Source organism: Mustela erminea, chromosome 17 (assembly GCF_009829155.1).
Source record: "Mustela erminea isolate mMusErm1 chromosome 17, mMusErm1.Pri, whole genome shotgun sequence".
Classification (NCBI taxonomy): Eukaryota; Metazoa; Chordata; class Mammalia; order Carnivora; family Mustelidae; genus Mustela; species Mustela erminea.
This window is the reverse complement of record NC_045630.1, coordinates 2,166,338-2,192,412: the sequence shown is the minus strand read 5'-3', so window position 1 is coordinate 2,192,412 and position 26,075 is coordinate 2,166,338. Positions and strand designations below refer to the sequence as shown.

The window sequence follows — 26,075 nt, the reverse complement described above, 5'->3', positions numbered from 1 at the left end:
CAATAATTAAACATTCATCATGTAACTTTAAAAAGGTGGGAGGATGATGTATATAGGAACTTTCTATGGGAACTATTAGGGATACTATAATTGGAGATGCATAACTATAAAACATAATCCATAAATTTTTTTGTTATTTGAATGTGATTTGAAGAATGACTAGGTACTAATGCCACAATTTACACAGTTATGTAAGATGGTACATGATAAATATTGTAGTTTAAATAATTTCTTTCTATCATTCTGTGATACAGTTAACAGTCTAATTGTTAGGCAGATTGATTTCTTTTTAATATAAATTTTGGGGGATGCCTGGGTGACTCAGTAGGTTAAGCCTCCAAATCTTGATCTTGGCTCAAGTCTCCATCTTGGTGTCATTGAGTTCAAGCCCTGTATTGGGCTCCATGCCCAGCATGGAGCCTTACTTAAAAAAAAAGACACATATACATACATACATATATACATATATCATAAAATATAATAAAATACGAAGTAAAAATAAATTTGGGGGCATCTATCTTTGTTTTTGAATTGCTGATTTTTGAGGTTATTCTCTCTAAAACATGTTGTATATTTTATTGACTTGCTTTTATGCATGATTCTTTGTGTAGATGTATTTTTTCCCAGGTATAGCTGTTTATTAAGTTACTTTCTGCAATATCAAGAGTTATAAGTATAGTACAGAGTTTACAGAGTTGAAGAAAAAGACTGACTACGTCTTGGTCCAAGTCAAGAGAAAATGTAATTTAAATACATATGTTAGTCTAACCCACATGCTTTTGGAACTAGAAACCAGATAAAAACCATGAACTTTTATGAGCTTTTAATCTATGTCTATTTTTATTTTATATTATAGGAAAGTTAAAGGAGGAAATATTGACGTACATCCATCAGAAAAAGCACTCATTGTTCAGTATGAAGTGGAAGCTACCATTCTTGGAGAAATGGGTGATCCCATGTTGGGAGAACGAAAGGAATGCCAAAAGATGTAAGTTTTCTTCATTTGTGTATGTTTTGAAAGTAGTGAACCTTATACCTGCATAGATGACAGATGGTTATGACATTCTTCTAAATATACTTCATCTTAGTGAAGCAAAGACTATATTACACTATAAATACAGAGTATATTTATTCCAGAGAAGATCAGGTTTACATAAGCATAATGGGAACTTGCTGAGAAGTATCATTTCTAATTTACCCCATTTAGAAAAATCCTATAACAGAATATAAACTACTACAACTTGTGGGGCGCCTGGGTGGCTCAGTGGGTTAAGCCTCTGCCTTTGGCTCAGGTCATGATTTCAGGGTCCTGGGATTGAGCCCTACATCGAACCCTGCAGCGGGCTTTCTGCTCAGTGGGGAGCCTGCTTCCTCCCCCACTCCGCCTCACTCGCTGCCTACTTGTGATCTCTCTCTCTGTCAAATAAATAAAATCTTAAAAAAAAACTACTACAACTTGTGAAATCGGTAATAAAAGATATGTTTATGTGGGACTTTTAGCTTAATTCAGGAAATTTCTATTTTAGAGGATCCTGTCTGTGTTCTTTTTTCCTTGGAATTGTAGAAAATAGTATGAGTTCCAGAATTCCCACATGGGGCATGTACTTTGAATTCACCCCTTAAAAGTCTAGCCCTGTGAAAGATGTTATTAATAAAATGAGCATTTCCTGACTTACTGAATTGAGCTTACATCTCCTGACATCCTACTTTCCTTCCCACTTTTGTAATACTTTCAGGAGCCCCTTGGGAAATGGCCTTTCTCATTAGCGTATAGTTGTGCTGCTAGTTGTCTTATCCTCCTTTTATAGTGTTGTGGAAGTAGAGAAGGTATGAGATCACCTAGTATTCTCTCCTAACCTTCTTTTCTCCCTCCATTAAAAAAAATTTTGATTGGGAACCAAGTAAAAAGAATTTTAACTGGTTAAAAAAAGTGTTAGTTTGTATCCAGGTGGTGTAGCATACTGAAAAGCACTTTAAGTATATAAGAGTGGTTCTCAACTGGTTGTGATTTTTTCCCCCCAGAGAACATTTGGTAATGCCTAGAGACATTTTTAGTTGTTGTAACTGGAGGGATCCTATTGCCAGTCTAGTGGATAGAGGCCAGGGTGCTACTAAACATCCTGCAGTGCACAAGATAGCCACAGACAGTGATTTGGCTCCAAATTTTAATAGTGCTGCCATGGAGACACTTTGGTGTATAGCAACCTGAAAAGGGAAGCTGCCTGATATTTTAGTAAGATCCCTAATCTGACTTCTCTTTTGTGTATTAGGAAACTAAATTATACAGATACTTCATCAAAATAACTGAGCCCTTGGATAATTCACTAAGTTGAAGAAAAATACACTTATGCACATACACACATGCTTACACTGTGTCCTCTTAGACTTCCTCTCTTCCATTAATATGTTTGTGAATCCTGCCCAAGTTTTATACATTCTGAGAACATGTGAAAATCTTTGAGATCTTACTAATTTGATTTCCCAAAAAAGTCTAGCCGATCAGAGTCTTTGCCTTTAGAACCTCAGATATCCACATTTCAGGTGAGAGATTTCATTTTTAGTTCTTAAGAATGCAGTCAGTAGTCTCATTCAGCTAGAATTAAATAAGAATGTTGTTATTGCATGGAAATCCATGGGCTTTTTAGACAAAGGATATATTCATCTGAGGGCCAACCACTTGGAAAGAGTTACTACCAACTGTGGCTAGACTAAGTGGATTTAAACTTCAGTAAGGGAAAAACCTGAGTAATTCAAACTTGTGATACTCAACTGTGGCTGTACAAGCTTTGGAAAGGAATCATTGTAGGACCAAAAGGAGAATGTGGCTTGTTGATAGTTCTGGAGGTTTTAATAATGCCAGCAGCTGAGGATGAGGGTTTTGGAAAGGACACTCTTATAAGCTGAGATAGATAGGAAGTGAAAGTGTCATTAAGTTGGGGTAGTGAGTGCTATGGCCCAGGTCTAGATCACTTGTACTATATTTCATTTTCCCTTATTAGGCAAAGGAATATTTAAGCCCATCTTCAACAGAGTCCCAGTTTTTTTGAAGATTTCTTAATGAGATACTGAGGATTATGGTCCAAAATAATATGGGTATTTTTCTTGTGACTTTTTGGTATTCTTCATATGTATGGACTGCTTAATGAAGGTTCTGATTTTTTACTGTGGGTATAATCAGTAAGCATAGGGCTGACGTTTTCTAAAAGTTCTAGCCCTATTTCTTCATTGTCTTTTTTTTTTAAGATTTTATTTATTTATTTGAAGACAGAGATCACAAGTAGGCAGAGAGAGAGAGAGAGAGAGAGAGAGGAGGAAGCAGGCTCCCCGCTGAGCAGAGAGCCCGATGCGAGGCTCGATTCCAGGCGCCTGGGATCATGACCTGAGCTGAAGGCAGAGACCTTAAGCCACTGAGCCACCCAGGCACCCCGTCTTTTTTTTTTTTTTAAGATTTTATTTATTTATTTGAAAGAGAGTGAGAGAGGAAGAAAAAGCGCAGTGGGAGAGGGAGAAGCAGACTCTCTGTTGAGCAGGGAGCCTGATTCGGGACTCAATCCCAGGATACCCAGATCATGACCTGAGCTGAGGGCAGACACTTACATGACTAAGCCACTCAGGCATCCTCTTCTTTGTCTTTTATAAGAAGGGAAGGATTTAGGAGAAAGACCTATATACTGAAAGAAGAAAATTTGTTACCTTTGATGGAAAGAAGATGAATCCGATTGTTATTATATTTGTTGGTAGAAAGTAGATCTAAAAAGGATAGAAAAATCTACTTTATTAAATCACAAGACCACTACACACCTATTAGAATAGGTAAAATCCTGGGCGCGTGGGTGGCTCAGTGGGTTAATCCCCTGCCTTCTGCTCAGGTTGTGATCTCAGAGTCCTGGGATCGAGTCCCGCATCGGGCTCTCTGCTCAGGAGGGAGCCTGCTTCTCTGCCTCTCTCTCTGCCTGCCTCTCTGCCTACTTGTGATCTCTGTCTATCAAATAAATAAATAAAATCTTAAAAAAAAAAAAGAATAGGTAAAATCCACCAAAATGCTGGCGAGGATATAGGAGCTCATTCCTTGCTCATTCCTCAATAGGAGCTCATTCCTTGCTAGTGGGAGTATAAAATGGTACTGCCGCTTTGGATGACGGTTTGGCAGTTTCTTACACAGCTAGACATAGGCTTAATGTGTAATCTAGCAGTTGTGTTCCTAGATAGGAACTCAAATGAGTTGAAAACAGTGTCCACACAAAAACTGGTACATGAATGTTTATAGAAAACTTAAAATTGTCAAAAATTGATAGCACCCCAGATATCCTTCAACAGGCCAGTGAATAAACAAATTATGGTGCATTCATATGGCCAAGTATGATTCAGCACTAAAAAGAAATTCGCGGTCAAGCTATGGAAACGCATTTGAGGTGCCTTACTGTATGAATGCATATAAGTGGAAGAAGCCAGACTTCTATGTGATTCCAACTATGTGACATTCTAGAAAAGGCAGAACTAAAGTAGAAAGATTAGAGGGTGTCAGGAGTCTAAGGGATGGGGGAGAGGAGAATAGGTGAAGCACAGGGCAATTTTAGGACAGTAAAGCTGTTTTGTATGATACTGTAATGGTGGATACATGGCATAAAGTATTTGTCCAAGCTCAGAGAACTAACCAGCACAAAGAGTGAACCCTAATGTAACTGTGAGCTTCAGTTAGTGATAATGTATCAGTATGGGTTCACCAGTTTTAACAAAGGCACTATGGAGTGCCTTCTTAATGTGGGGCTAAAATTATACAAAAATAAATTAGTATATAAGACTTAAAAGGTAGAAATGTAAATAGATTAAAGGAAACTTAAATGGACCCATTATTTCTAGGTTGTTGCAAACATTAGAAACCAATCTATCAAATTTATGCATTAAAAGAAACCTATTAAAGTCTTGTGGAATTTATTAAAGGCACCTTTATTAGGTGACTTGTAGCGTCTTTGAAGGACCAGATTTGGGGGTGGCCGCGTAGCTGGGAATAATGTGTAAACTCTGATGCTGCACTCACTTCAGGAGACCGTCCCTCCATCCCTCTCCAGATAATGACTTCACAGATGCTAAGTGTGAGTCGCTTCTTTGGTGATCTCTGTCCTCCTGCCTCTAATCTCATACCGTGACGGCGCTTCAAAAATTAGCCATCTTCACCAAAAAGAAATACACAGTGGCTACTTTCTTATTTTCTCTTTTTTTAATATAAGCCTTGCATGGGTGCATCTGCTTGTACGAGTCTTAAGAGTCTTTTGTTACCAGTTGAGTTTCACCCTGAACCTAATTTTAAGTCTTCAGGGCTCTCCCTGGTACCACGAATCTGTGTACATCAGCAATTGTTCCACCTGAACAACTGAATCTGAGTATACTGATACTGTGTGTTTCACTCCTTAAAAAAAAAATGGGGGTGCCTGGGTGGCTTAGTGAGTTAGGCTTCTGCCTTCGGCTTGAGTCATGGTCCCAGGGTCCTGGGATCGAGCCCTGCATCGAGCTCTCTGCTCAGCTGGGAGCCTGCTTCCTCCTCTCTCTCTGCCTGCCTCTCTGCCTGCTTGTGATCTCTGTCAAATAAATAAACAAAGTCTTTTTTTTTTTTTAAGATTTTATTTATTTACTTGAGAGAGAGACAGTGAGAGAGAGCATTAACGAGGAGAAGGTCAGAGAGAGAAGCAGACTCCCCATGGAGCTGGGAGCCTGATGCGGGACTCGATCCCGGGACTCCAGGATCATGACCTGAGCCGAAGGCAGTCGTCCAACCAACTGAGCCACCCAGGCGTCCCAATAAACAAAATCTTTAAAAAAAAAAAATGGTTGTGAGTATGGTCAAGAAAGTTACTCATTTTTGGCAGTATGGATTCTCACATCCAATAATGACTAAAGAGTTTATGTGTATTGCCAGAAAGACTGTTTTAAAACAAGATCCCTGAATATGTTCTCCTGCCTAGAACAATCAGATAGAGATGTTAATGTTCTTTTGTTATCTCATTTGTCCTGTCCAAAAAAATAATTTCTTTGCATTTTTCTAAGCCTAATTATATCTAATACTTTATTATATTTTACTGAAAGAGTCTGTGTCAAGTACACTTAACTGCTTTGTAAACTATTTAAAAGAAGTAGTTTGTAGGGGCGCCTGGGTGGCTCAGTGGGTTAAGCCGCTGCCTTCGGCTCAGGTCATGATCTCAGGGTCCTGGGATCGAGCCCCGCGTCGGGCTCTCTGCTCAGCGGGGAGCCTGCTTCCCTCTCTCTCTCTCTGCCTGCCTCTCCATCTACTTGTGATTTCTCTCTGTAAAATAAATAAATAAAATCTTTAAAAAAAAAAAAAAAAAAGAAGTAGTTTGTAAGTTACCACTCCCTATGATGTTACCTGAGTTGGAAAATTCTGCTATGCTTACAGCATCCGTCTTAAGAGTCTCAATGCCAACACAGATATAACTTCCCTGGCACGGAAGGTGGTTGAAGAATGTAAACTTATTCATCCCTCGAAGTTAAATGAGGTGGAGCAGCTGTTGTACTATCTACAGAATCGCCGTGACTCGTTGTCAGGAAAAGGTACGTAGAATTCCTCACTTTTTAATGCATAACCAGAGTTGTTTGACTATAGTTTGTGCTTTCGATTTTTGAATGATAGGTGTATTTTTGTTGTTATTGCTTTATTTTGTTTTGCCAGTGCTATAAATAAGTAAGTGAATGAAAGAATAAACCTATTAGTTTCCTGCACACAAGGCTCTATGCGGGACGCTTCCACACAAAATGATCTGTTTCTGTTTCACACTGTGCTACGTGTGCATGTTTAGGTATGTGTACGCATGTGCTGAAATAGGGAATGGAAAGCAAATGTCTGTAATACTGATTCTAGAGTAATAAAAGAGAATTTGGGGCAGAAAAACCTATTTATTCCAACTAGATTTATATTTTCTAAATTTCTTCTTGACGATTTATAATTTGAATGGGTTACTCAGGTATTTAAATGTTAAAATATGTGTGATATATTTTAGACTATCCTAAAGATACAAGTTTTATGACTCTTTCTTAGGAAAATACTGCTTTTTCATTCTTAATGTCTTCCTTGTTGACATTCTCCTATCTTTCGTGTCCTCATAAAGAAACAAACCATTAAAATATTAGAGCTAAGCAATAGATCATCTTTAGAAGACATCAAATAATGTAAAGCAAAAATGAAATAAAATAAAAATACAGACATTTCAGTGGAGAGCCATTTAAGATTATTGAATGCATATTCTGCTTCATAGTACTGATTAAAGTTTACATGTATTTCTTTCACCATTGTGAGTTCTAAAATATTATGTCTTTGAAATAATTTGTAAATGCTAAAGATTATACTAAGTAGAAAAAAGTAAGAGAAAATTTGGACATTTTTCAAATTATTCAATCTTTTCTCTCTGTCTACAGCAAATAAAATGTCCTATGTATAATATATACTTTTATTAGTTAACCATGAATATAATGTCTGTGATCAGTATATATTTTCAAATGAGTTAAGTGATTATAAATTTATTTAAAAGCAAAAATAAGCAGTTGGAACTTGATTGCATCCAACTACATCACTGGCATTCAATGTATAATTGTTAATTATTCATAATAAGTGCTATAAGGAAAATACTATCAAGAAGAATTTTTCTTAATTTTTTATTTCTTTTCAGCATAACAGTATTCATTGTTTTTGTACCACACCCAGTGCTCCATGCAATCCGTGCCCTCTCTAATACCCACCACCTGGTACCCCAACCTCCCACCCCCCTCCCCTTCAAAACCCTCAGATTGTTTTTCAGAGTCCATAGTCTCTCATGGTTCACCTCCCCTTCCAATTTCCCTCAACTCCCTTCTCCTCTCCATCTCCCCTTGTCCTCCATGCTATTTGTTATGCTCCACAAGTAAGTGAAACCCAAGAAGAATTTTTATTAAATGTTTCATTACACAATATTCTGGTTAAGATCTTTTTAAATGAGGGAGATAACTTCTTCGATAAGGTAAATAAGTTCAAAGTGAGCAAAGGAAATACTGTACTCTAGTAAGATGTATGTGTACTTATTTTGAGTTGTACAGTATAGTTAAAATAGATCTTTTATAATGCCTAATTAATATAATCCTGAATGCATTTATATTAAAATAACTTCACTAATAAAACCCTTATCCGAGTTTCAAGGTAAATGAATCTTCTCATCTTCTTCCCCCCAAATTAAAGGACTATGAGGAAATTTTTATGTCAATATACGTGGATAAATCCATCCAAATTAATCTGTTTACATAGATGTTTGAATACATACATGAAATACTGTTACTATGTTAAATACACACTTATTTTTTTTTTTAAAGATTTTATTTATTTATTTGACAGAGAGAGATCACAAGTAGGCAGAGAGGCAGGCAGAGAGAGAGAGGAGGAAGCAGGTTCCCTGCTGAGCAGAGAGCCTGATGCGGGACTCGATCCCAGAACCCTGGGATCATGACCTGAGCCGAAGGCAGTGGCTTTAACCCACTGAGCCACCCAGGTGCCCCAATACACACTTATTTTTTAAAAAGATTCCATTTTTCTTTTTTAACTTTTTTACGTGGTATTCACTATTTCAGAGCCAAAAACCTTGCACACTAAAAGTGATTGAAACGAATCAGTAATACTTATTTATGTGGTTCATTACTCTAAGTGATTTTATTTCAGTTTTTTATATTAGTCAACCCATTAATGTACCTTTGCCTTATTGATTTTCCTCCTCCCACCTTAAATGTGAATTAGGAAGGGATTATTTTGCTTGCTGTTGGCAAGTCTGGCTATTTACATACCCAAAAAGTTAATGTGGAAGGAAGTGAAGTTGAGACTTTGGAATCATTTATAGATTTTATTCATTTATACCCTTCGTATCCTCACTAGAACAGCTGGATTATAGATGAACATTTTTTTTAATCTCTTGGAAAAAAAATCCATAAGCTATTCAATTTTAAGATCCCCAGCTCATCCATAATTAAACTCAGCTGCTGAAAATAAAAATTACCCAGAAACTCTAAAACCCAGTTCTTCTCATTAAAAACAAAATCTTTTTACAGAAAAAAAGGAAAAATCAAGCAAGCCTAAAGATCCACCTCCTTTTGAAGGAATGGAGGTAAGACCATATTCTGATCTACTAGAGAACTGATTGATTGTAAGGTTGTTGCCTTTTCCTATCAATAATTCATACATTAACAGTAAATAGGTATGGAAACTTTAAAAATTACTCAACTTAGAAGTACCTGGAAGATGTAGATATTTAGTATTTCATACAGGCAAAAGTAGTGTTATGTTTTTAGACATAATTTATTTTGATAAGTTTTGAAATGTTTTAAATATTATTGCCTTATGTTTTGAAATATTATTTAACCTATTGAAGTAAATATAAATTATTTTGCATTAAATTTGAGATACTATATTAATAGGCCAGTTTTAGAGTTTATATATTTCCCATTTTCATGTGGTTTATAACTACTTTTGTATTGGAGTCCTAGCACCCAAAGGTCTAATTTTCCCCTCTACAAGAGGGTGGCTACTATGAGTCCTTTGAAAACTTACCTGTTATTAAAAGGGCAATATATTGACCACAAAGTATGATTCTTTTAACAGTGACTTTGTTAAATATTGTTCTTTTGGAGTAATTCCTCTTCCTTTCTTTCAGATTGATGAAGTTGCTAACATTAATGACATGGATGAATACATTGAGTTATTGTATGAAGATATTCCTGACAAAGTTCGGGGTTCTGCTTTGATCCTGCAGCTTGCTCGAAATCCTGATAACTTGGAAGAACTACTACTGAATGGTGATTTATATCTATAAATATTAAAAATAGAAAAATTGTTGTATAATATGGTTTTTAAGTGTATCGTAGTAGAGGAGAAAGCTATAATTATACCAAAGTTAGGAATGCATTTGTTTCCCAGACCTTTTTATGAAAAATTTTTTACTTAAGAGCATAACATTTAAATATGCTCTGAAGAATTCAGAAATCATTTAATTTAAACATCAAAAATAAAGTATCAATGATACTGTATCTTCTCGTTCTTGTGCTCTGGAAGAGTTTTATCCTTTTGTTTAGGATACAATATCAAACTTCTGACATTTACACACATATGTATATGCTTTTATTAAATTGATTAGAGTTCCAAAATTAGTTTTCTTTCTGTAGCACAGCAAAAATATATATTAATCCTTATAAATTTATTTAGATTGTATTTGGTGCTTTCCTTTCATTAGATGTGCTGGGCAATAAAGAAAAAGGAGATATGATGCTCTTAAAATCTTTTTTCTCAGTAATATCATTATTGAATTACTTTAAATACATGGTTTTCTGACTATACTTCTGCCAAAAATAAAATCTGGAAGATGTCATAATTCTCTGATTTTCCAACACGTGACAGAGAAAACCTTTTTGTCTATTTTCATGCTTCTCTTATGGAGGCCATACAGTACACACCTGTACTTTATAGCTTGGAGAATGTATACAAAGAACTGTCCAGGAAGTCCTAGGTTGTTACCAATATGCCAATATTGGTAATATGTATTTTTAAAATTATGCAACTCATATGTATTATATATATATTATATATATAATTATGTTAATAACCATTCAGTACGTCATTAGTTTTTGATGCACTGATCCAAGATTCATTGTTTACATGTAATACCCAGTTCTTCATGCTATAAATACCCTCCTTAGTACAACTCATATTTTTTTTATTTTAGTTTTTAAAAATATTTAATGTATTATTAGCCCCAGGGTTACAGGTCTGTGAATTGCCAGGTTTACACACTTCACAGCACTCACTGTAGCACTAACCCTCACCAATATCCATCACCCAACCACTCTCTCCATCCCCCTCTCCCCCCACCAGCCTTCAGTTTGTTTTGTGAGATTAAGAGTTATGGTTTGTCTCCCTCCCGATCCACTTATTTCATTTTTTCCTTCCCTACCTCCCAGATCCCCCACTTTGCCTCGCAAATTCCTTATATCAGGGAGATCATATGATAATTATCTTTCTCTGATTGACATATTTTGCTCAGCTTAATACCCTCTAGTTCCATCCACGTCCTTGCAAATGGCAAGATTTCATTTCTTTTGGAGGCTGCATAGTATTCCATTGTGTATATATACACCACATCTCCTTTATCAGTTCATCTGTTGATGCACATCTAGGTTCTTTCCATAGTTTGGCTATTGTGGACATTGCTGCTGTAAATATTCGGGTGCATGTGCACCTTTGGACCACTAAAATTTGTATCTTCAGGGAAAATACCCAGTAGTGTGATTGCTGGGTCGTAGGGTAGCTCTGTTTTAAACTTTTTCAGGAACCTCCATGCTGTTTTCCAGAGTGGCTGCCCCAGCTTGCATTCCCACCAACAGTGTTGGAGGGTTCCCCTTTCTCTGCATTCTCGCCAGCATCTGTTATTTCCTGACTTGTTAATTTTAGCCATTCTGACTGGTGTGAGGTGGTAACTCATTGTGGTTTTGATTTGTATTTCCCTGATGCCGAGTGATGTGGAGCACTTTTTCATGTGTCTGTTGGCCATCTGGATGTCTTCTTTGCAGAAATGTCTTTTCATGTCCTCTGCCCATTTCTTGATTGGATTCTTTGTTCTTTGGGTGTTGAGTTTGATAAGTTCTTTATAGATTTTGGATACTAGCCCTTTATCTGATATGTCATTTGTGAACATCTTCTCCCATTCTGTCAGTTGTCTTTTGGTTTTGTTGACGGTTTCCTTTGCTGTGCAAAAGCTTTTGATCTTGATGAAGTCCCAATAATTCATTTTTGCCCTTGCTTCCCTTGCCTTTGGCGATGTTTCTAGGAAGAAGTTGCTGTGGCTGAGGTGGAAGAGGTTGCTGCCTGTGTTCTCAAGGATTTTGATGGATTCTTTTCTCACATTGAGGTCTTTCACCCATTTTGAGTCTATTTTTGTGTGTGTTGTAAGGAAATGGTCCACTTTCATTTTTTTGCATGTGGCTTTCCAGTTTTCCCAACACCATTTGTTGAAGAGACTGTCTTTTTTCCATTGGACATATTTTCCTGTTTTGTTGAAGATTAGTTGACCATAGAGTTGAGGGTCTATTTCTGGGCTCTCTACTCTGTTCCATTGATCTATGTGTCTGTTTTTGTGCCAGTGCTATACTGTCTTGATGATGACAGCTTTGTAATAGAACTTGAATTGTCTGGAATTGTGATGCCACCAACTTTGGCTTTCTTTTTCAACATTCCTCTGGTTATTTGAGGTCTTTTCTGGTTCCATATAAATTTTAGGATTATTTGTTCCATTTCATTGAAAAAAATTGATGGTATTTTCATAGGGATTGCATTAAACGTGGAGATTGCTTTAGGTAGCATAGACATTTCCACAGTATTTGTTCTTCCAATCCATGAGCACGGAACTTTTCCATTTCTTTGTGTCTTCCTCAATTTCTTTCATGAGTGCTTTATAGTTTTCTGAGTACAGATTCTTTGCCTGTTTGGGTAGTTTTTTTCCTAGGTATCTTATTGTTTTGGGTCCAGTTGTAGATGGGATTGACTCCTTAATTTCTCTTTCTTCTGTCTTGCTGTTGGTGTATAGAAATGCAGCTGATTTCTGTGCATTGATTTTATGTCCTGACACTTTACTGAATGAGTTCTAGCAGATTTGGAGTGGAGTCTTTTGGGTTTTCCACACAAAGTATCATATCATCTGTAAAGAGTGATAGTTTGACTTTTTTTTTGCCAATTTGGATGTATTCCATTTCTTTTTGTTGCCTGATTGCTGGGGCTAGGACTTCTAGTACTATATTGAATAGCAGTGGTGATGGTGGACATCCCTGCTGTGTTCCTGATCTTAGCGGAAAAGCTCTCAGTTTTTCTCCATTGAGAATGATATTCACTGTGGGTTTTTTCATAGATGGCTTTGATTATATTGAGGTATGTACTCTCTATCCCTACACTTTGAAGAGTTTTGATCAAGAAAGGATACTGTACTTTGTCAAATGCTTTTTCAGCATCTATTGAGAGTATCATATGGTTCTTGTTCTTTCTTTTATTAGTGTATTGTATCACATTGATTGATTTGCGGATGTTGAACCAACCTTGCAGCCCTGGAATAAATCCCACTTGGTTGTGGTAAATAATCCTTTTAATGTACTGTTGGATCCTGTTGACTAGTATTTCAGTGAGAATTTTCACATTTGTGTTCATCAAGGATACTGGTCTGCAATTCTCTTTTTTGATGGGATCTTTGTCTGGTTTGGGGAACAGTGTAATGCTGGCTCATAAAGTGAGTTTGGAAGTTTTCCTTCCATTTCTATTTTTTTGGAACAGTTTCAGGAGAATAGAAATTAATTCTTCTTTAAATGCTTGGTAGAATTCCCCTGAGAAGCCACCTGGCCCTGGGCTTTTGTTTGTTGGGGGATTTTTTTTTTTTTTTAAAAGCGAAGGCAGTCGCTTAACCAACTGAGCCACCCAGGCGCCCTGTTGGGAGATTTTTGAAGGCTGCTTCAATCTCCTTACTGGTTATGGGTCTGTTCAGGTTTTCTATTTCTTACAGGTTCAGTTTTGGAAGTTTATACATCTCTAAGAATGCATCCATTTCTTCCAGATCGTCAAATTTGCTGGCGTAGAGTTGCTCATAATATGTCCTTATAATTGTATTTCTTTGGTGTTGGTTGTGATTTTTCCTCTTTCATTCATGTTTTTATTTATTTGGGTCCTTTCTATTTTCTTTCTGATAAGTCTGGCCAGGGGTTTATCTATCTTATTAATTCTTTCAGAGAACCAGCTCCTAGTTTCATTGATTTGTTCTACTGTTCTTTTGGGTTCCATTTCTTTGATTTCTGCTCTGATCTTTATTATTTCTCTTCTGCTGCTGGGTTTAGGCTTTCTTTGCTGTTCTTTGTCCAGCTTCTTTAGGTGTAGGGTTAGGTTGTGTATTTGAGACCATTCTTGTTTCTTGAGAAAGGCTTGTATCGCTAGATATTTTCCTCTCAGGACTGCCTTTGCTGTGTCCCTCAGATTTTGAACAGTTGTGTTTTCACTGTAATTTGTTGCCATGAATTTTTTCCGTTCTTCTTTAATTTCCTGGTTGATCTATTCATTCTTTAGTAAAATGCTCTTTAGCCTCCATGTATTTGGGTTCTTTCCAACTTTCCTCTTGTGACTGAGCTCTAGCTTCAGAGCATTGTGGTCTACAAATATGCCGGGAATGATACCAATCTTTTGGTACTGGTTGAGACCTGATTTGTGACCCAGGATGTGATATCTTCTGGAGAATGTTCCATGTGTATTAGAGAAGAATGTGTATTCTGTTGCTTTGGGATGGAATGTTCTGAATATATCTGTGATGTCCATCTGGTCCCAACTCATATATTCTTTAAAAAGAATTAGAATATTACACATGAACCCCTGTTGACCATTACTCTATAATTTGAGTTTGGAGTCTGTTCATTCTTCTAGATCTTTTTCATATATGCCATATATGTATATATATCCACACACATACATATATATGAACTTTTATATAGTATTATTTTATAAAAATTTATATTAGTAATATCATACTACTTTTTTTCTTATAGTAATGTTTTGAGATTACATGCAGATGGATATATATGATATAATAACTTTTTTAAAGATTTTATTTATTTATTTGAGAGAGAGAAATAGCTAGAGAAAGCACAAGCAGAGAGGAGAGGGAGAAGCAGGCTCCCCACTGAGCAGGGACCCTGATGTGGGGCTCAATCCCAGGACTCTAGGATCATGACTTGAGCCAGAAGGAGACCCTTAACTGACTGAGCCACCCAGGTACCCTGTAATCTAATTAGTTTTTAAACTATGTTTTATTATTGATTTTTATGAAGCTTATATAAGCTTTAGCCATCCCATTTAGCCATTTAGCCATATTGATTGGTTATTATGTTGTTTCCAAATTTTTCTGTGGAAACATTGCTTCAGTGAACATCTTTGTACATCTTTTCTTCCTCATCTTCTCCTTGTCCTGCTTCTCTTTCTCCTCCTCCTCCTCCACTTCCTATTCCTCCTCCTCCTTCTCATCCTCCTTTCTCCTTCTTCTCCTGCTTCTTCTTCTTTCAGACATAAAGCCTTCTATTTAAAGCATGGATCCAGGGGTGTCTGGGTGGCTCGGTGGGTTAAGCCTCTGCCTTCAACTCGGGTCGTGATCTCCGGGGCCAGGGAGCGAGCCACACATGGGGCTCTGCTCAGCGGGGAGCCTGCTTCCCCCTCTCCCTCTGCCTGCCTCTCTGCCTACTTGTGATCTCTCTCTCTGTCAAATAAATAAATAAAATCTTTAAAGAAAAATAAAGCATGGATCGAGGATACTTACTGACACTTGCGTTCCTACAGCAGGGACCAGAATCCTATTGCATTTAAACTGAACAGAAGCTGGGGCTAAAAGAATACGGAAGTAGGTTTTTTTGTTTGTTTTTATGTAGTCTGAACCACAGGATTTTGTGTTTATTTTTCTTCCGACTCAATTACATGAATCCCGTAGCCTATTTAATTTATTGAGTTTATTTTTTTCAATTAACATGTAATATATTACTTGTTTCAGAGATACCGGTCTGTGATTCATTAGTCTTATACAATACCCAGTGCTCATTACAACACATACCCTCCCCAGTGTCTATCACCCAGTTACCCCATTTTCCCACCCCCATCCCCTGCAGCATCCTCAATTTGTTTCCTAAGAGTAAGAGTCTTATGGTTTGTCTTCCTCCCTAGTTTCATCACAAGCAAGGGGTTCTTTAAGGTGTGTACACAGAAACAGAGGTCATACAGAAATACAGGTCATAATTTTTTGAAGTATTTTGCCAAACTGCCTTCCAAAATGGTTGTGCTGCTCTGTCCCCAGACCAGTGGAATATGAAAGCAATCAAACTTGAAATTTTTTTACATTGTGTTATGTAATGAACAAGTTCTCTTTGTTTTAAGTTGCATTTGCCTGATTTCTAATGAAATTTGCTTTTTTCCTCATGTCACTAGACTTTTGGAATTTCTACCCTGTGAAGTCTGTATTCCTGTCTAAAGTATTCGTGTGTGTGTGTGTGTTGTGTGTTTGTGTCTGTGACTATATATATATTTCTATTTCTATAAATATATCCTTTTTACATAAATAATTTAGTATATAAATTTATATCACATATCCTTTTTCTTTTAAAACTATTTTAGAAATAGCTTTTCTCAATTTGTTGTCTCCTTTTTATATCATGTATTTTTCCATCTGTTTACTTTCACCCTTCTTGTGCCTTTGAATCTAAAATGTTTGTATTGTAGAAAGTGTATAGATGGATCATGCTTTTTTTAAAAATTCTGCTAGTCTCTCCCTTTTGATTAGAGTGTTTTGTCTGTTTACCTTTAATGTAATTATTCATAAAGTGAGCTTGTTATTTAACACTTTGTATTTGTTTTCTGTATCTTTTATCATTTTTGTTTCTATAACTCCTTATTACTGCCTTCTTTTATGTAAAATGGGCATTTTTTAGTATATCATTTTAATCCTTTTGCTGTTCTTTTATTATGTTTTCCTTAGTTCTTTTCTGAGTGTTTGCCCTAGATTTACAGTTACCATCTTAAATTAAAATAATGTAGTTCAAATTAATAGTAATTTAACCTGAATAGTATGTAAAGACTTGGCTACAGTATTACTTGTGTTCCCTCTCCAATCCTTTGTACTATTGTAGTAATACAAGGTACATCATTACACATTATTTGCCTATTAGCATAATGTATGAGTTTTTTAATCAGATAGAAGAATACAATCAGAAATATGTTTATACTGTCTTTTTATTTATATAGTTATCTTTACCAGTGCTCTTTATTTCTTTGTGTGGATTTAAGTTCTTCTCTGGTATTTTTTCATTTAAGCCTGAAGGATTCCCTTTAGTATTTCTCATAGGGAAGGTTTAATATCAGCAAATTATTTAAATTTTTGTTTACCTAGGAATAGGAATGACTTAATTTTTCCTTGGTGTTTGAATGGTAGTTTTGCTGGATGTAGAATTCTTGTTTGACTGTCTTTTTCTTTTAGTACTTTGACTATACTACCCCATTGTCTTCATGTCTCCATGGTTTCTGATATGAAATTGGCTGTTAATCTTATTAAGGATCCTGTGTAAATATTGAGCTGCTTTCTTCTTGCTGCTTTCAACATTTTGCCTTTGGCTTTTACCAGTGTGGTGGTGATGTGTTTAGGTTTTTTTAGTTTGTCTTGCTTGGAGTTCATGGAACTCTTGGATCTGCAGATTCATGTTTTTCATCAATCTTAGGAAATTTTGAGCATTATTTTGTTAAATATTTAGCTCCTTTCTCTCTCTTTTCCTTTTGGGACTCCATGTTAGTATGATTGTTTGGTGCCCTGTATGTCTTTGAGGCTCTATTTATTTTTCATTATTTTTTCTTTCAATTTCTTAGACTGGATAATCTTAATTGGCCTGCCTTTTAATTTGTCAATTCTTTCTTTTTCTAGTTCACATCTGCTGTTAAAACCTTCTGACAAACTTTTCATTTCAGATGTTGTACTTTATAACTCCAGAATTTTCATTTGGTTCATATTTTGTGATTTGTATCTCTTTATTGATATTATTTATTTGATGAGACATCATTCTCCTACCTTCCCATACTTTTCTTTAAACCTTTCAATAGTCTTCTTTAGTCCATTGAATATATTTACAATAGCTAGTTTAAAGTGTTTGTCTCATAAATTCAACATCCGAGCTTCCTCATGGACAATTTCTATTGACTCCAGTGTTTACTGAGTACAGGACATAGCATCCTGTTTTCTCACATGTCTTTTAGTTTTTATTGTTGTTGAAATACTTTGGGGGACACTCCTTCTAGAGCTTGTTATATTTACTGTTGGTTTAATGAGTTTCTTGGGTTAATTCTGAAAAGTCTTTATTCTTTGTGCTGTCACTGGAGCTTTCTAGCTCAGTTTATTGTTAACTAATGATTGGATAGAGGTTATTTATTTATTTATTTTAGATTTTATTTATTTATTTGACAGAGATCACAAGTAGGCAGAGAGGCCAGCAGAGAGAGAGGAGGAAGCAGGCTCCCTGCGGAGCAGAGAGCCTGATATGGGGCTCGCTCCCAGGACCCTGGGATCATGACCTGAGCCAAAGGCAGAGGCTTTAACCCACTAAGCCACCCAGGCACCCCTGGATAGAGGTTTTTAAAATGCCTGGCCCTAAGTATCCCAACCTCTGCTGAGAGGCTGTGTCTATGTGTCTGTTGGAGCATGTCTTCAGTATTTAAGGAGATAGTTTACAAGACCTTAGCCTTTACTTTTTTTTTTTTAACTTTTTTTTTACTTATTTAGTTAATCTCTACACCCAGGGTGGGGCTCGAACTCATGACCCTGAGATCAAGAATCTCATGCTGTACTGATGGAGCCTGCCAGAAACTCCCAAGGCCTTCGCGTTTAATTCCTGCTTGTCCATTGCCTCAGGGTTGGCCAGAGATGAGAGAGTAGGTCTTTCTTAGGTCTTTCTCAGGTATCAGCACATTCCTGCACATGTATATGGCCTTCTAGTTTCCCAGGAATTTATTGGAGCTTTTCAAAGACCTTGTAAATGTCTCATTCCCAGAGTTTTTCCTTTTAAGGTGTTTTGGTCAGACTCTTGTTAACCACAACTGGCAAGGCTACCACATGCAGTTACAATGTTGCCATCAGTGGTTTTCCACAAATGCCCTGGGTATAAACCTGTACAAAGCAATTTCTGAGTCAGGTGGAATAAATGCAAACCCTGAGAATGGAACTTTCCAGCAAATATCCAGATAAGTCACATAGTGACAGCTCACTGGAGTAGGGGTTTTCAGGAGTGCCAAATTGTTCTGCTTCTTCCAGTTGCTGCTATGGTGCTCTTTTTCACAGATATTAAAGTGCTTTTGGTTTTCAAGGCTTCCACAAAGTTACACAGAGGGAATAGAATTAGGGCAAGCTGAAACAGAGTTTTTACTGCTCTTACTAAGGTTCAGCCATATTTCTTAGCTGTTAACTCTCTTAACTGCAAAATGTAGTTAATTTCCAGGGTTCCAAAAAAGTTAATGGCACTCATTACCAGTGTTTTAATTCACTTGTGGAGCAGTGGATTTTTGGAGGTCTTTATGTTGGTTGTTTGAGAAATGCTTGGTTCTGGAATTCATTTTTGTTGAAAGTAAGAGATAGAGGTATAAGTTTTTTTGCATGTTCAATGGCCAGTTATTCCAACCTACTTAGTGAATAACTCCTTCTTCCTCCAAAGATTTGAAATGCCTTTTCTGTTAAATTCCTGGCATTCTGTTATGTAATAGATACTTCTTGAAAGCTTATTCTGTGCCATGTACTATTCTGATACTTTCATAGGTATGTTTTAGTACTTTCTTTTCTTTTCTATTGATCTCTTTGATACTGCGCATGTGATGTTTTGTTTTGTATTTTGAATAGAGTTTTAGAATAGGTAGGAGAAGTGTTCCAATTTATTGATTTTTTAGAAATAGGTGTTACTGGCCTTGTACATTTTTTGAATATATTATTTTGAGATTGTTTATCAGATGCTCTAAAATCACTTTATCATATGCTCCAAAAATTATAATGGAATTTTAATTGAAGGAAGAACACCTTTACCTGTTTCTCTAGATTTCTTGCTCCATCAGATCCCCTTTATGAAGTTCTAATGCAGTTTCTGCTTATAGGAGATGCTGTCAAGTGGTGAACTGCCAGTTCCCTGGATGTATTAGCTCCCCACTTTGGAGAGCTTTCAGTACCGTGGACAGCACCCCCTGCTGTCCATTCTACATGCTTGGTTCCCACTTGGTGCTCTTGGCTCCAGTGTTCTGGACCTGTGACCCTGTTACCCTGGGGAGGAGTGGGGGGCGGTGTGTAAGGGAAAGGCAGGTTATTCTGTGGTCTTTGGCCAGTTTGGGCCCGTGACTGGCCCTGCCCCACCACCGCGGCGAGAATCTCTCCCCAGAGCTGGTTCCTTTGCATCTCTCAGTTCAAGACCTCAGTGATAGTGAGTGGGGTGAGGAGTGCCAGGAGCACACAAGAGCCCTACTATTTCAGGCTTTACTGCATCTCTCCTTTGCCTTCCCTTCTAGTCATTTGGCAATTTCTACCTTAATTTTTCAATCATAATATAAAATACATATTTATTTTAAAAAATCCCCGTATAAATGGACCCACACAGTTCAAGCCAGTGTGTTCAAGGGCCGACTGTGTATTCTAAGAAATACTGTTTCCCCTGGATTATAGTGGTGAAATAGTACTGCTGGATAAATAGAGTTAACTAGATTCTTTATTAAGTAAAACTTTGTGGAGCCTTTACATGTTAATGTGTATTGCCTACCTATTTACTTCACTCCAGAAGTTTTGTTCAGATCATATGGTATACCAGTACTCTGCATTGTGAGTATAAATAACATTATGAAATTATAGGATGTTTTCTAGTTTGAAAAATGCCTCACGAAGTAGATTAATGATACTTGTTTCATAATCTGAATGGCCACAGAGCACAAATAAGTTGAACACTTTCATTACTGTAACAAATACCAATAACTCAGTCCATAAAGTACAGTAGATTCTGAGTACCTATTATAGAAATTTGAATTATGATCTCTGTATAACACGCATATATTTCCTTTAATGCTTTAATATTTTAAGATTTGGTAAGCCATATAACAATTCTAATTTGAAACCGGTCTCATTGCTTTATGTTTACTTAGTATGTGGTAATTCTCATTAATCAGTTTTTAAAATTAAGTTTTTCCCCTTCTAAAGATAAAAATCTAGCAGAGATGTTTATTCTACCCTGAAGGTAATTTTGTGGAGATTTGTTTTATTTACGTATGTTGGCATTAATTTAACATAATACTAAAATAGATTTATTTTTGTGTGTATAAGATTTAGCTGGTTATTAATTTGCTTCAGTGGAGCTAGTGTTAGCCTAAATTGTTCATTTTTTTTTTTTTTTTTAGGCTCATTCTAGTTTTTTCCTTCTTTACAAACACATTAAATCAGCTGTAAAAAAACAAAAAATGTCACTGCAGTAGCAAGATTACAAGTGGAAATACAAACAAGAAAGAAATGGTCTTTTTGTTATTTTGTCACTCATAATGTCCTTATTATGTTACTTTATCTAAATCATAGATATGGGTTTCTAAGTAAAAGTTGCATTTCAGCTTTAAAAACAGCTTTCTGTGTTGGAAAGAAGCATCCTCCTTTTTTGTCCCAGTTCTATCTTAGCTTTGTTATTTATTAATAAGCAGACATTTAAAACCAATCACCCTTTATACCTCAGGCAAGGCCATTGATCATTTTTGCATGTTCCTTTTTTCTTTAGAAACTGCCCTTGGTGCATTAGCAAGAGTCCTAAGAGAAGACTGGAAACAAAGTGTTGAGTTAGCTACAAATATAATTTACATCTTTTTTTGCTTTTCGAGGTAAGTATAAAAATAAGGAAATAAAAGTAGAAGTCTGTGTTTCACTCTGTCAGTGGTTTGGATTGTGGATTATGGGTTTGCTCAGTCTTCCTGTGTGTCTGCCCATGCCCTGCCTCTGAACTCTTACTCTCTTTCCCTTTCTCTGCCCTCTCCATTGTTCTGTCCTTCATTCAGTCTATACTGACCCATGCATGAGCATGGATATACACAGAATAGGATAGCAAATTGGTTTGGAATTTAAGAGTATGGACTCTCGAAATAGACTGAATTTGAATCCAAGTACTGCTGTTTACTGCGTGTGTGTTCTTGATCACATAATTCTGTGCCTCAATTTCCTCATCTGTAAACTGGATAGTAATAGTAATACTATTTTTGGATACTTTTTAGAGTAAAGCATGACCCAGAGTAAGTGCCAGTATATATAGGTATATGTGTGTATATATATTTCTATACGTATATATATGTATGTATACATGTATATATAACTTACGTATGCATATATGCTATTTATATACATATATTCTCTAGAAAGATGTTTATTGAGACATTGTGAAAAGTTTCTAGCCAATCTCCAGAGAATTGTGTCTATTCTAAAAATGTGCCAGCATTAACAGGTATTTATTGAATAAATACATGTATGAATGAATTGTGTAGGAAACATATGTAAATACCTGATTACTAATATTTTACTGGCTTACTCTCTGATAATCTATTTTATTTAATATTAATATTGTTGCATTATTAGTTTTATTTTACAGCAGTCTGAAACTTTGAGAGTATCTGCATAGTTAAAATGGTGGTTGACTACAAAAAATGCATTTTATTTCATTTCTAACTTAAAAATAATTTTATTTCAGGTAAAGGTAATATATATATAAAGTAATCTTATAATTTCAGGTCTTCATAGTATACCATGGATGTATTCATTTATTGAAATATATATATCACATTTATATTCTACATTAATTATACCAATGTTCAAGTGTTTATCCAAAATAACTTTCCTGAATGTAAAAAACATTGCTTCAAATACATAACTAAAATCTCTTCTTTAAAGCTTTTCTCAGTTTCATGGACTTATCACTCATTATAAAATTGGAGCTCTCTGTATGAATATTATTGATCATGAATTAAAAAGACATGAGCTGTGGCAAGAAGAACTCTCTAAGAAGAAGAAGGCTGATATCCTTTTAAAGTGGCATTTCACCCCAGTATTATTGCTGTGAGCTTTGGATGAGTGGGATAGTTTGGGGGTTTTCTTGCCGTTTACATTATTTAGAAAAATAAAAGTGTTGAAGGTTAAGATGAAGAGTGAGACTATCAGAATGAATATAGTTTGACGTATTTTTTTTTTATCTCTTCGATTAGTTGATAAGATAGAAGGAGCAGGTAATAGTGGTCCTAGGTAATTGAACTTGTGAGTGGCTATATCATTATGTCCCCTAAGGTCCTTTGGTTAGCTGAAGTCTGGCTCACCACTCTTGTTTATGTAGTTCTGTCTATGTCATAAGGTGACTTAGATTGGATTGTGTATGAATTTGGTGAACAGAGTTTTAAATTCTATTTTGCTAATAAATAAGTGCAAAAATTCTTAATACATATACATTTGAGAGGCCTGCAGAATGATGGAACCAAGGAAAAGAATCTTAAAAAATGATCTATTTTAACCTATCCTTTAATACAGGAATCTTTTCTGCAGCTTCCCTTACAAATTGGTTATTTACTCTCTTCTTTGACAGTGTCACTGCTTATCAATTTAGTTCATTCTCTGGTTTGATATCCTATTTATTACTAATGTTATTTGCTTTAGTGTACTAAAATCCACTTGTCAATAACTTCTGTCCCTTGAATCTGATCTTGCATGCTAAAGCAATATAGACTTAAGGGGAGTCTCTTAAACATCTCATTTCTTATATTTGAACATATTCATCATATTGCTTCTACAGTTTAATTTTTCTAGATCGAAGGCCCTTGCTTTTTCATAAGGCTTATTCAGCAACCATACTGATAATTTTCCTTTGAACCCCATATTCATTGATCTCTTTTAAAAAGTAAAAGTAGTGTTCTTGTTGTGCAGAGTAGCATATGTTTCTTGCCTCTCCATCATGGAATCCTCATGATAATCTAAAAGTGTACCCTAACAGCTTTGATTTTTCTTAGGATCTTTCCAGGTATAGAAATTTTCTATTTGTGCTGTGAGCTTTGGACATTCTAGATTGGTGTTGAATTAAACTCTGTGGACATTTCAATGATCCTGGAGACTTTAGATAATTTCTGGAGTCACAAGTCTCCTAAATATACCCCAAATTCATTAAATAGGTAGGGTATGGAGAAAACTACTAACGGAACTTTTAGCAATCATTAATTTATATTTTGTGATTGTTCAGTGACAGGAACTGATATTTCAGGACATATCATATTCCTACAAGTGTCAGCTACCATTGACTGTAAGAGGCATCATTATTCATGAATCCCTAAGAATGGAAAAAATGCTTCAATTATATTATGACATATCGTGGATTATAAGACATACTGAATTGCAGGAGATTCCTTGTGTTTTGACACAAGCAGTAGTCAACAAGGAGGAAGTTTTTAAGTGCTTGGGGATCCTGAAGTCACACTGAAATAATTGATTATTTTTACAGGTGTCCAGGGGATTATTTGGGGCCATAAGATGTAATTTTAAATTTTTGTTTACCTCTAACTTTGGGATATTTGTCTTTTGCTATCAAGTCTTTAAGAGGGTACAAAAGAGCTTTAGATCTAATCAACATTCTTTGAATATTCTGGGCATGTGTCTGAGATGGAATTTAGTATTCTTATTAACTACAACACTCTCTAACGTAGTAATTTTTTTGGTTCATGGAGCCACTTGTTAATATGTTGAAAGAGACTTGTATGCATTTGTAAGATATTTGCATAAAATATCTGGGGATTCAGGTATTTGGTAACAACCCAAACATGTGTTCACCCAAGGTCTCCAAGCATATCTTCGAGCCCTTGGTTAAGAAGTTCTAACAGTTGTTGTGCAAAGATGAATATTTGAGTTTTAAATGATTGGTTAGAGAAAATAACTAGATAATACTGCACATGAAATATAATAGTACTATTCTTCATAGTATTTTTCATAGGTTTACTTTGCTTCAGTGAGTATTGATGATCCTTAACTTAAGTTTCTTACTTGATGAAGACCCTGAAAACCAAACCTTGAGAAAAGATTATGAAAAAACCTTTAAAAAATACCAGGGGCTTGTGGTAAAACAGGAACAACTCTTACGAGGTATGATTTCCTAAGCAATGAGAGACACAACAAAGTGTTTACACTAATTAATTTTGTTCAGTTTTTTTCAGATCAGTAAAACTAGTATCAGAATAATTGAAAAGTCTCTAAATTTTAATATACCATAAATTCTTTTGTTTTTAGCTTGTGTAATAATGTTTTAAGTTTCATTCTGCTATTTTTCCACAAAAAGGCCCTAATCAGCTCTTAAATGTGTATATACTTGTAATTTATTTACTCAAAAAGGATTGTTTTTAAAGATTTTATTTATTTATTTAACAGAGAGATACACAGCCAGAGAAGGAACACAAGCAGGGGGGAGTGGGAGAGGGAGAACCAGGCTTCCCGCTAAGCAGGGAGCCTGATACAAGGCTTGATCCCAAGACGTTGGGATCATGACCTGAGCCGAAGGCAGCTGCTTAATGACTGAGCTACCCAGGCACCCCTCAGAAAGGATTTTTTAATCCAGTGTTTATACTTTTCAATAATGACAATCTTATCCCTTGAACACTAATATTAACTAATTTCAGTTCTAATAGTACTAGTATCTTATTTAACTTGTTTGCCTAGAAATCGTTAAAAGATTTCTCAAAAACTTCTCTTGATGAATAAAAGTTTCTTTCTTCTTTTTGAGGTTTATTGAGAGCTCAACAATTCAGTAGTATGGTTTCACAATCATTGTAGGAGATGCAAAGTCTTATGAACATTAGTGAGAATAATGTGGGGATTTTAAGTGTGCCTTCGACTCCTGCTTTGTAGTTGACTATTGATTTTTTTCTAGTTTTGTTGAGGTGTAATTGACATAACACTGTGTTAGGTGAAGACACACAGTGTGATGAGCTGGTGCACACATATATTGCAGAAATGTTTACCACAGTAAGGTTAGTTAAAATGTCCTTCACCGCACATAATTACCATTTTGTTGTTGTTATGGTGAGAAACTTTAGTATCTATTCTCATAGCAACATTCAAATATACAGTACAGTTTTGTTAACTGTAGTTACCATGGTTTACATTAGATCCCTGGAACGTACTTGTTTTGTGTCTGGAGGTTTGTACCTGTTGACTAAGGTCTTCCGCTTTCCCCCACAACCCAGCATCATTCTACTCTGTTTTTAGGAGTACGGTATTTTCAGATGCCACATATTAAGTGAGAATATACAATATTTGTCTTCCTCTGTCTGATTTCACTTCAAATAATTCCCTCAAGGTCCATCTGTGTTGTCATAAATGGCAGAATATCCTCCTTTTTTAAAAAATGAATAATATTTCAGGGTGCGTGTGTGTGTGTGTGTACCACATCTTTATCTGTTCATGCCTCAGTGGACAGTTAGGCTGCTTCATGTCTCA

At 35.8% G+C, this 26,075-nt stretch overlaps 1 protein-coding gene across 7 annotated transcripts in view; it reads left to right on the top strand.

Moving 5' to 3' along the window:
• The window catches only part of KIFAP3 (kinesin associated protein 3), a 182,677-nt gene that overhangs the window by 31,451 nt on the left and 125,151 nt on the right, over positions 1-26,075 (top strand). For all 7 annotated transcript variants that reach the window (XM_032318306.1, XM_032318308.1, XM_032318309.1 and 4 more), the window contains 7 exons: positions 857-988; positions 6,410-6,564; positions 9,076-9,131; positions 9,678-9,819; positions 21,346-21,445; positions 22,503-22,627; positions 24,627-24,725. In XM_032318306.1, the coding sequence (XP_032174197.1) occupies positions 857-988; positions 6,410-6,564; positions 9,076-9,131; positions 9,678-9,819; positions 21,346-21,445; positions 22,503-22,627; positions 24,627-24,725 (809 nt within the window). Of the gene's footprint in view, positions 1-856; positions 989-6,409; positions 6,565-9,075; positions 9,132-9,677; positions 9,820-21,345; positions 21,446-22,502; positions 22,628-24,626; positions 24,726-26,075 lie in introns of those variants that run through there.